This window comes from Populus trichocarpa, chromosome 2, assembly GCF_000002775.5.
Source record: "Populus trichocarpa isolate Nisqually-1 chromosome 2, P.trichocarpa_v4.1, whole genome shotgun sequence".
Lineage (NCBI taxonomy): Eukaryota > Viridiplantae > Streptophyta > Magnoliopsida > Malpighiales > Salicaceae > Populus > Populus trichocarpa.
The window spans coordinates 5,037,918-5,050,065 of NC_037286.2; the positions used below are offsets into that span (position 1 = coordinate 5,037,918).

Below are 12,148 nucleotides of genomic sequence, written 5' to 3' on the forward strand. Positions count from 1 at the left end.
AATCCTTGAATTAGTAGAAAGATGTTAATATTTAGGTTTCGATCTGAAAAGAGATTATAATATAGAATACTTTCATAAATACAACAGAGAATTTTCCTGCCGTTAACAATAATAATAACTCATTCGTTTCTTAAGTTCCAGAGGGTGCTTAATTATCATGTGCATATATATATGGGAATCAATCATCGAATCATTTTGAAGCCACAAGCACCATTTACTTAAAATTCACTTGAGCTTCTCCAAGTTGTTTAGATGGGATAGATAATTAAAAACAGATCTTGAATTTGAAATTTACTTATAGACCTAAGCAAATTCAGTCACTCTTCATTGAATTTATGATCTTCTGATAATTAAATACAAATTCTCTATTTTTCTATAGGAGCATCGCCCTCCCCCAGTTGCTGCTGTGATATCTAAGGTATGCTGCGTTCATTGCCTATTTTTTAATCTTTTTTCATGGCCAAACTGTAAGGTCTGCTTAGTTTCTCATATAATATTTTGCGCTTTAGCGGGTCATCTGGCAAAACTTCAAACTTCGGCACTTAATCACTAATGTAAATGTTACAGACAAGGCATGAACTTTTGTGTGCACTAACAAGTTGTGTGGACACAGTCATTACCACTCTGACTTCTACATGAGCATCAAGACTTGGCCATTTACTGACTCGTGCTGCTGGCAAAAACAAGTCCACAGTCTTGGCCGTATGTGATTGTATTTTTCTATCAGCACAAGACTACAAATCCATGATTGGCGCGGCCGGTAATTGAAAGTGGTTAGCCATCGTATCCTTTTTTCCAGGGCACTCTAAAATTCTATCAGCAATTTTTGAACCCTTATTCTTTGCTCTATGCAAGGTAATGACAGATTAAGTGTTAGGAAAAGGTCACTAATTAATGCTGTGTCCTTGGCCATCCATGGTTGGTTGATCAACGCTAGATCCAGTCCTTGAAAGCGAAAGAGAACCCCATAATTATAAACGTTTCTTAACTCATTCGCTATTTTAAAAAGCGAAATATTTGAGAAGCAATATAAAAACACAATTGTAGTCAAAGTTCGAGTTTCTTGCCCATGATTATTGAGTTCTGACTAAAGCACTCCATCGGCAACATTGAGCCAGTCCCCACGGCAAGATCTCCGAGTCTCCAGCCATATAAAAATGATAGAAAGAAAGAAAGAAAATTGTTGGCATGTGGGGCTATACAGCTAAAAAAAGACAGCCAAGGAGAACGGCTGTTATTGTCTCTACTTTTGGCTCTAGTTAAAGTGTATAAAATATCTAAGAAGATTCCTTTGAGTTTCATTATTTCTGATCATCAATTGGTGTGTGCATTACAGTCTCTGCAAACTGCAAGTGGACATGGCATTTATCAGATATAATAGAATGCTGTTAATATTATCCTAATCCAACGAAGCGGCCAGAGTATAAAGAAAGCCAAAAAGACACCCGTCTGCCTATTCTGTTCTCCTTTTTTTTTTTTCCTTCTCATTTTCGACTTATTTGACTGATTCGGTTGAGTTGTTATCTCATATCATATCAGAATTTGGAAGATACCAAGTGGGTTTTTTCTCTTTTTTTTTTGGGATTTACTTTTATTAACCCAAAAAGAACAAAAACATTAAAACGGTGTTATATTCCCAACGTCTCTCTCCCAAATTCACCACCTAAGTAAAGCAGGACCTGACCACCCTGCAGCTTCCAACGTCTTTCTCTCCTTCCATACATACATACATACATACATACATATGTGTAGAGGAGATTTTTCGCACTGTCTAGGGCAGATCTGACTATAAATATATACAGTCGCCTTTTCGTTAAAGGAAGGTCCAGGATTCACGTGCCCTGTTGTAACAGAATTTGTTTCATTAAAGATAAAGATATACATGTAGAATACAAGACATGCAATAGAGTATTATCATTATCAGGTTTCTTTTCTGTCATACTTTTTGAACTCTTCTTTTTTCTGGGTGGTTTGTTCTAGTATAATATAATATACAATACACATCTACTTAGAGAAGGATTTGAATGTGCGGGGGGAGTTCAGGATAAAAGCGTGAGGTTTTGCTTCTTGTACTGTATTATCACATGGTCATGGGGTTTCATGAGACGGGTGGTTGTGGGTTTGGTGGGGTGTTAATTGCTGTGTTGGGTTTCGGGTTGTTGTTGAGTAATGTGGTGGATGGATATCCATCTAAGGATCTGGTCCTCAACTTGCCTGGTCAACCAAAGGTTGGCTTCAGGCAATATGCTGGTTATGTTGATGTGGATGTCAAGAATGGAAGGAGCTTGTTTTACTACTTCGTTGAGGCTGACAAGGACCCTGACCAGAAGCCCCTAGCTCTCTGGCTCAACGGAGGTGATCAGTTTCTCTCTCACACAATATGTTCATTTTGAGGATGTTTATGTTTTTTTTTTGGTAATTTTGATGAATGAAACCTTCTTTCATAAAAAAAATATTGTGAGCTGTAATGTCTTTTGTTATTGGGGTTCAATTTTGTTTCTTTTTACTCTACTTTTAGCTCTAGTTATTTTTCTTAAATGTACTTGCTGGTCTTGTCCTTCAAATTTTCTTTCTACGTTCAAGATTCACTTTCTCCTTTTCTCTTTCCAAAAAATATGAACTGTGCAATTTTGTATTTGTTCTTTGTCTTATATGTTTATGATTATGACAATTCTCTTGATGCAACTTCGTGGTTTTGAATCATGAAAATACAAATTTGGATAATTCTGTCTCTCAACAGTCTTGAAGCATTTCATATTACTCCCCTTCTAATGTAGGGGGGATTTTATGCTTTGGTTGATGAAAAGTTAGAAATTTTGTCAATAGTACTCTATCACCAACTGTTGCAAGGTTCACAGTTTTCTTTTCCTCCTCTTTTCTTTTTGGTGAATCAGAATTCAGAGACAAATCTTATAAATTAAAACGAAAAGGGCATTACAAAATAGCCCTTGTTTAGTCTTTAATTTAACCATCTCTTCTGCTCTTGGGCTTGGAATCGACGAGTAATTGGATATTAATGAAGAATCTGCTGCTGTGATCAATCGACAGGATTTCTTCATATTCAATTCAAACTCTTTAATGATGTTCCAGTCAAAACTTCTGCTATTTTCTTTAATCTCGTTCTGCAGGGTTTTAGAATTCAATAACAAGTTCGACCTGTATCGTCCTAATATTGAAAAAAAGATGCAGTGCATTTCCCATAATGTTGACGGATTCAAGTTAGTAATATTAATATCCCATTTTCAGGCCCTGGTTGTTCCTCTATTGGTGGAGGAGCCTTCACAGAGTTGGGTCCATTCTTTCCTAAAGGAGATGGCCGCGGCCTTCGAAGAAATTCAATGTCCTGGAACAGAGGTAGCATATAGTTAGCAGAACAATAAATTCCGGTACAGGTACCTTATTTAACTAATTATAACTTGAATTCGTTTCATCTGTCATCTTCTGCAGCATCGAATCTCCTCTTTGTCGAGTCTCCTGCTGGAGTAGGATGGTCGTACTCAAATACAACTTCTGATTATACTACTGGAGATGCCAAAACAGGTACAGAAAACTGCAAACAACCACACTGGTTTTCTCTTAATTTATTTAACACTGAGGTAATCTTACTGATGAAGTAGAAAACAGATGGATGGTTACGTAGAATGTGTTCATTTTGGCTTGTACATACATTATTTTAGATTGACCCAAGTAACGCCTATTGTTCTGACAGCCAAGGATATGCACATGTTCTTATTGAAGTGGTATGAGAAGTTCCCAGATTTCAAATCCAGAGAATTGTTTCTCACTGGAGAAAGTTATGCAGGTATGACCATATGCATTGAAAAAAGTTTCATTTTTGCTCTAAACTTGTTATCGATGCAAAAGTTTTCAAGGTGCACCCTTTTGTTTTAATGTTATCTCCCATTTTGTAGTGACAACTGAGCTCGATATATAGAGGTTTCCGATCATTAGCCATACCTAATAATCCCAAGCTCACAGAAGACAATCTCTGTGTCCATTAAATACGACTTAACACATTTATCATTTCTTGGTTGGTCTGTTTTAGTGAATTTCTTACATGTATGAAAATTGTCATACAGGGCATTACATACCACAGCTGGCTGAGGTTCTTCTGGACCATAATGCACAGTCAACTAATTTCAAGTTCAATATCAAAGGAGTTGCTGTAAGAAAACCTGACACTTCTGTTTCTGTGATGAACACGTCTCCTATGTTTTCAGGCCCTTTCTTCTATAAATCTTGTTTTCCCCTTTATATTTAGTTTTTTTCTTTCTTATTTGTTCAATGTGTTTGGTTAGATTGGTAATCCACTTCTTAGACTTGATCGGGATGTTCCAGCAACATACGAATTCTTTTGGTCCCATGGGATGATTTCTGATGAGATCGGCCTCAAGATCATGAATGAATGCGCCTTTAATGACTACACCTATGCAAGTCCGCATAATGTAACCGATTCTTGCAATGATGCGATATCTCAAGCAAATAGCATCATTGGCGATTACATAAACAATTATGATGTGATTCTCGATGTTTGCTATCCATCCATAGTAAATCAAGAGCTACGATTGAGGAAAATGGTTTGCTCCCTCTACTCTCTACTCTCTTCTTCCTTGTTCATTCCTCATTGTAAGTTCATATTTGTCATAGAATTAAGCCACTTTGCTTTTCCAATATACCTAGGCTACCAAGATAAGTGTTGGTGTTGATGTGTGTATGACCTATGAAAGACGTTTCTATTTCAATCTTCCCGAGGTTCAGAAGGCTCTTCATGCAAATCGGACCAAACTACCTTATCCTTGGTCCATGTGCAGTGAGTAAGTGATAGTTGCTTTCTCTTTCCAACCAATTGAGGAAACAATGTCAGAATCTTGTAAGGCTTATCTTTTCATGATGTTAAATTTTTAAAGACCAGCTGTATGAAATCACCATTAGAAGTTGGGTTCAGATGCTTCTCTTTTAATGTAAATTTTTGATGGCCTTAATTACTTGATGAGTACGAGTCCTTGTCTAGTCTCGCTCGTCATACCGATTGTTGTAAATCTAATTTTTGCATCTTGGTTTCTGGGCAGTGTATTAAACTACAGCGACACTGATGGTAACATTGACATACTTCCCATTCTAAAAAAGATAATTCAAAATCATATTCCAGTTTGGGTTTTCAGGTAAGCTCTACATTGTACAGATGAAAGGGGACAAAACTTGGTTTTTAGCCATGTTGCTATGTTACTCTAAGCATGTATGAAAACCTTAATTAATCAATTTGACCACTGCAGTGGCGATCAAGATTCTGTTGTGCCACTTCTGGGCTCCCGGACACTCGTCAAAGAACTTGCCCAAGATCTAAATTTCAAGATTACAGTCCCATATGGAACATGGTTTCACAAAGGCCAGGTACTTAAAAGTACTCATATAGTAGTTACTTTGAATTTCCTCCATTGTTCCTTCTACCTATTGCATATGTAATGATCCGAACTTGTATTACTTGTATAGGTTGGAGGTTGGGCAACAGAATATGGAAATTTATTGACTTTTGCCACAGTGAGGTCAGCTGCCCATATGGTGCCCTATGCACAACCATCAAGAGCTTTGCATCTGTTCAGTTCATTTGTGCACGGCCGGAGATTGCCAAATACAACACACGTTCGAATGGATGATTGAGAATCTTCACCATTTATTACAGCCTGATAGAGTTTCTAGTTGTTTTATTCCAAGTTCCAAAACTTCCTCACCTTAAGAAGGCAGCGAGGGAGTAATTGAGTTTCCAGCAATAGCAATTGCAAGAGATAGGACGTTTCAATCTATTTCTTTAGAAATGGGAATTCAGTGTTTGGGACTTTTATCTTCATTTCATTGCTGGCATCTGTACCCAATTGGAATGTAAGGTTCCTGATTGATTTGATAGAGTGAAGAACTGGTTAGTTCCAAGCATCCAATCTCAGAGTCTAGTTAACCAGCTTGTTTTGAATTGGTTTGTTAAAGAATCCTTTGGACTTTGATACGTTAACAAGTAATGTTCTTGCTAATCGGCTTTAGGCATTTGTAGATTTGTAGCTTCCTTTTCCTTTTTTTTCCAACCTGTTCCATAACATCCACAGGGAATTCTTTAAAACTCTGAAGCCGGTGATGGGATTCACCCAGAAATGAAAATAAGCAGAAATGCTTGGATCATCGCCTTAAGAAGTCTGTTGTTTCAACCAGGTTGTCAATTCTGTTTCGGTAGGTGTTTTGTTTTTTCAATTGGAATGGAATATTTCAGTTTCGGAGTGTTTCGGCGTGCCGTTTCAGGGTTGTACTGTTCATATATATATATATATATATATATATATTCAACAAACATAATTCAAATTCAAGATAAATTAATTATAAATTATGTAATACAAACACAATGCCAAATAAATATAATTTTAAAATTTAAAATATTTCTAAATAGTCAAGATTAAATAGATCTTTAACTTAAAGTAATTCAACTTAAACAAAATATCAAAATATTATGAAAGTAAAATGTTTTAACACAAATATTTTAAATATAAAGTTAGGTTAATGTTATCAAGGCTAATGAAATCTAAAGCATCCTTTGTTTTGCTCAAATTCCTATAAAGTATAAACATGAAAAAAACAACATTAATATAAACCATATATATTAGTGATAAATCTAATTTTAAAAAATTAATATCATTGTTAATGAAAATAGTAATAATAATTTTCAATATTATTATTAATATCATTGTTATTGAAAATTGTAATGAAAAAGAACTTTTTATAATTAGGTGGTTTAATTAATTAAATTGAACAAGGTTCAATTTAATTCAATGGCTTTTCAAGAGCGGAACGGAACATGTGGAATGAAACAGGAACGTTCCGGGTGGAATTTAGCTGAAAAATCCGGAACGGACCGAGATTTAAAATAAGATGAAATTTATTCCGTTTTATTTTATTTTTTGAATTGATATGGAACGTTTTAACCATTCCAAATAAAATGAAATAAATTGACAATCTTGATTTTAACCGTGTTTTTTTAGGTCCACCGTGATGCATCGAAACGACATCTAAACTGCAGCTAATTCAATAAGAAATATAAAAATCTTCGATGGTTTTGGTGTTGACACCGTTAATGATCGGGTGAGTCAGCGAAGCAATATTGGTGACGTTGAAGCCTGAAGGAGTTCACTTCATCGTGGACAAAAGATTGAAAATCTTGAAACGCGTCATTGTTATATTGGTCAGGTGGGCCCACTTTCTACAACACTCCAATCATATGTAAAACACGTGTCTAACATCATTCTAAGATCTAAGGATATGTTCACGGACAGAAAAACAGTTTCTTTTTTTTCTTTTTTTTTTTAAAAAAAATAAAAAAATATGTTCATTTATTGAGAATGAAAATAAATTTTTTCATTGAAAAAATAAAAAATCCATCAACATTTACAACTATTTTTTACAAAAAATCAAAACCATAATTTATAAAAATTATCTCAATATTTGTATTTTTATAATATAATTACAGAATATTAAGTTTATTTTATTTAAACTAAAGATTATCATAAAAAAATTATATTATTAATTAATAAAAAATTCATATTATATTTATAATAAAAACTAAATTTATAACACTACCTAATTTTTTTTAAAAAAAACTTAATATTTTACCTTTCTAAAAAATAATTGTATATAAAAGAAAAAAAAGTATTATTCATGTTTGTGTGCTTTACAATAAAGAGTTTAGGGATTGTTTTGATAATAGTTTATTGTTTTTTTTTATCTGTTTTTGTTTTTAAACATAAAAATATAAAACATGAAACCCAGGAAATGATCAAAAAATTTCTAAACAAAATTAAGTGATTTTCAAAAATTTGTGATAGTGGTGTTTAAAAAAAAAATCCAAAAATCAATTTTTTTGGAAAATAAAAGAGGTATTTGAAAATTAAAACAGAAAAAAAGAAAACACATGAATGGTATCTACTCTACTGGATCTGAGATTTGTTTCTCTGTCTCTATCAAAGACAGGCCATTGATGTCCATATCAAAAGAGGGCTCCACCACTCAGGCTTCATTACATTAAGAGGCATGTAGTGAATTATTATAAATGTTGATTTTTAAAGTTTTTTTTTTAAATATATTAAAATAATATTTATAAAATTTATTTTTAATATAAAACATTAAAATTAAAAAAAATTAAAAATTTTCACAAACCACGCTCATAAATACACCGTAATTTGAAGGCTGGCTCACCTGTCCAACTGTGCAAAAAGACGTAAATAAACAAAAATTCAATTCACCGACAAGCTTCTTGTGTCGTACTTATTACTAAACAGCAACTTGTCCGCAGGATCCCTGTCTGATCTAACTCCACTTTTATCCCGTAAATGACAAGAGTGCCCTCACCTTTCAACCCTCATTCACTTTGCTCTGCATCTCCCCATTTCAAGAAACTTCGCCTCGTTGAGTGTTAACTTCACCTATTGCGATTCTTAAAGATTCTTCAAGTTTTGGTCTTGATTTGGGTTGTTGTTGCTGTACTGATCTGTTTTTGTTTCAATAGGTATGTATCAGCATCGGTTCCATTATCGAAGTTATGGTGTGTGGAATTTTGAGTTAGTTGTTCTAATGATATGATGTGATGGCAAATTGAGTTGTTTTATTAGTGTGCATTGTGTTGTTCTATGAGATGATCGAGATGGTTGATAGTTTCAATCACTGGTCATTTGGCCATTTAAGGCCTTTTGTGAAAAGGGTCTTGAGTTTTGGCAAGGGAGTAGTAATAAAGGGTCATTGTAAATTCTGGATCTTTCAATCATTCAATGGAGTTGTTGTTGTTGGATCGTTGTTATCTTTCCTTTTAGCCATGGCATATGTATATGTGATTCTGTTTCCAAGATTTCAGCCAGTTATTAATAAGACGTATGAGACTCCCCATTTCAATAGTTCTGTAAGTGAGTGCAATTATTTTGAGGGAAACTGGATACAAGATGAGAGTTACCCTTTATATGATGCATCTCAGTGTCCTTTCGCTGAGAATGGATTTAATTGCTTGGCTAATGGGAGAAGAGACGGAGGTTATACAAAATGGAGGTGGAAGCCTAAAAATTGTGAAATTCCGAGGTTTAATGCGCGTGAAATTCTTGAAAAGATGCGTGGGAAGCGAATTGTTTTTGTTGGTGATTCATTGAGTAGAACACAGTGGGAGTCTTTGATATGTATGCTCATGACAGGTGTGGAGGACAAGAGAAGTGTTTATGAAATCAATGGGAATAAAATCACCAAGCAGATTAGGTTTTTAGGTGTACGGTTTAGTTCTTTTGACTTGAGAATTGATTTCTATAGATCAGTTTTTCTGGTGCAGCCTGGTCCGGCACCTAGGCGCGCGCCAAAGAGGGTTAAATCAACACTGAAGATCGATAAGTTGGACGATATTCGCAATGAATGGATTGATTCTGATATTCTAATATTTAATTCAGGGCATTGGTGGACACCGAGTAAACTTTTTGAAATGTAAGTTGTTTACTTGTCTGAGAGATATCTTGATAAACTATTTGTGACATATTACTTGAAACTATATTTTGGAATTGGGTTGTGCTTTCTGGTATGAGCTGATTTAAGGAGTCTTTGGTTGCAAATAATACTGCCGTATACTTCTATGTTATATGTGAAGCAAACCTATCATTTTTTTTTCTCTTTCTGCATCATTTATATAGTCATTGTTAACTTCTGATAATGTTACATGTGACACAGTAATACGTGTTGATAAATGCATGTATCACAAAGCTTGCATTGAATTCTCGTTTTATAGTCATCTCATCCAATATTGTTGGCTGAAAAGATGAATGATTTAATAGCACCTAACACGTTTTTCTTTTACTAGGAAGATGTAGATATAGGCAATGAATTCCTGAATATAGCATTCCTGCAGTTATTCAACTCTGGATAGGTTTAAAATCTCGTATATACATCAATGGTCAAAGACATGATATTCTGTGTTCTTCCATGTCAACAATTATCTGCATCTAGAATCCATTGGAGTCTATGAACATAGTTCTTTTGGTCCATGAATGCCCAAAATCCTCCTAACATATTTTCTCAGACAGGGGCTGTTATTTTCTGGTAGGCGGATCGCTGAAGCTAGGAATGCCTATCACTGCTGCCTTCGAAAGGGCACTGCATACATGGGCATCATGGCTTAATACTACCATAAATGCAAATAGAACAAGCGTGTTCTTCCGCACTTTTGAATCTTCCCATTGGAGGTGTGTTATCTACCATCTTATTTGCTTTAGTGAATTATAAACATTGTCAAAAGGTGTCTACCAAACACAAAATAATGATGCATACAATTCCCTGTAGATGAACTATGCATTTTGCAAATTGATTCCGTAGTCTATACCCATTAAAATAAATGGAGAGGATAGGATGGATCATGGATTCCGTATAGAGCATAGACTGGTGTGTTTATTGCCTTACATGCTGAAGGAGAAGTTGAAATATTTTGGGTTGACCCTATAATTGGTATTGAACTGCCCCCAATAAGAATCATGTCAGACATCGAGAGCTCTCCCAAAGCAGAGCCATGTGGAAGAAGATTTCATTTTTTGCATCCAGATAATCCCAACCCAAAACAATGTTAAGGAAACCCACCTCTGCCAATCTCCTTTGCTATCCAATCCCATAACTTCTAATCTGAAAGAATCCAAGGATTTTGATACTAGACTGATTATAGCTGATGTCTCTATAAGATGATGCTTATTCTCAACAGAATCATGTTTTGAATTTAGTGAGCGACTTATAGGATGTCTAGTTCTTTTACACACCATTAGATCCTTCATTGTTGGCTCATCTGTTTTGTCAATGAATGTTAATTTTGTTAGTAACCATCATGTGACAATCTGCTGAAAGATCATACTTGCTTATTGCTATTTACAGACATGCTCATGCTTAACTAGTTAACTTGACTGATTGTATTGATTGCATTTGTAATTAACCAGTGGCCGGAACCGCCTTTCTTGCAAAGTGACTCGGCGGCCTTCATCAAGAACTGGAGGGAGGGATCGTAACCCGATATCTGACATCATAATCAAGGTTGTGAAGGCAATGGCAGTTCCCGTAACAGTTTTGCATGTGACACCCATGGGTGCATTCCGGAGTGATGCTCATGTTGGCACTTGGAGTGATAATCCATCTGTGCCTGATTGCAGCCACTGGTGCTTACCTGGTGTACCTGATATGTGGAACGAGATTCTCTTGTCAAATATGTTGTCCAGGAATTAATAGGCCATTCTTTCCCATAAGCTAGAAAATGCAACTGTGTAGTGTGTTCCATATTCTTCCCTCTTCAATTGACCCCATTCAATTTCCAAACCTTCTACTCAACTACTTTCAATACATACGAAGATTTTCTCTGCTGAGAAGTTGTGTGCATTTGTCACAAATATTGTTTGTTGTGTAGTTCAGGGATCCAAAAATTAGTTGATTTGTCTTTTCTAGTTGCACTTGAGTTCACATGTAATGGTAATGATTTCTTTCCAGTTAGCTGAAATCTGGAAGCTCTTCTCTTCAGATGCCACCGAGCTGTTGTACAATAAAAGCGTTATTGCTAAAATGTTCAAGTTGCATTTGGCTTGACAGTATGCCCGGCATTGTTAATGCTTTACATTAAGGTTTATTAAGCCTTTTAACAATTGTATTGGCAACTGAGCAGTGGAAATTCTCCCTTCCTGGAAAAATGTTAATGATCTGGACTGGAAAAATGTACGCTCATTTTTTTTATTTTTCTCTAAAATGATAGGTGGGGTAGATAAAAGGATGTTGTTCACTGGAAGTTCTATCGGAGTCGGCCTTTATTTGATTGAAGCGCAAGAAAAGAAGAGGACGAAAAAGAAGAAGAAGAATAGACAAATTTACTCTTGGATGGTTAAAGCAGGGCCAACCACAGACCAACTGTTGACTATACTCTTCTTCAACCTACCAATTCTACATAGAAAAAAATAATCAAAATCATAATGGTTTAAAATCTCTAATTAACCGTAAAATCTGAGTGAACATTTTCATAATTTATTGAAAAACTAAATCCCTAGCGGCTAGCATTATTCCTTTTATTTGGACACCGGTACAAATTATAATGCTACCTTAAGTTATTCAAATGGTCATTAGGCTTCAA

At 35.1% G+C, this 12,148-nt stretch overlaps 2 protein-coding genes across 2 annotated transcripts; both read left to right on the forward strand.

Moving 5' to 3' along the window:
* The first annotated feature begins 1,593 nt into the window (after positions 1-1,593).
* On the forward strand, positions 1,594-6,023 carry LOC7466415 (serine carboxypeptidase-like 42). The gene is made up of 10 exons (XM_002300903.4): positions 1,594-2,355; positions 3,247-3,354; positions 3,448-3,540; positions 3,710-3,802; positions 4,080-4,165; positions 4,299-4,577; positions 4,681-4,814; positions 5,070-5,162; positions 5,274-5,391; positions 5,491-6,023. Exons 1-10 carry the CDS (start codon positions 2,085-2,087, stop codon positions 5,656-5,658), a joined length of 1,443 nt encoding a protein of 480 aa, XP_002300939.2. The 5' UTR covers positions 1,594-2,084; the 3' UTR covers positions 5,659-6,023.
* A 2,244-nt stretch (positions 6,024-8,267) lies between these two features.
* Positions 8,268-11,590, forward strand: LOC7466416 (protein trichome berefringence-like 7). Its single transcript, XM_002300904.4, has 3 exons — positions 8,268-9,489; positions 10,083-10,241; positions 10,977-11,590. The coding sequence occupies exons 1-3, from the start codon at positions 8,666-8,668 to the stop codon at positions 11,257-11,259; spliced, it is 1,266 nt and encodes a 421-aa protein (XP_002300940.3). The 5' UTR covers positions 8,268-8,665; the 3' UTR covers positions 11,260-11,590.
* Positions 11,591-12,148: the final 558 nt, after the last annotated feature.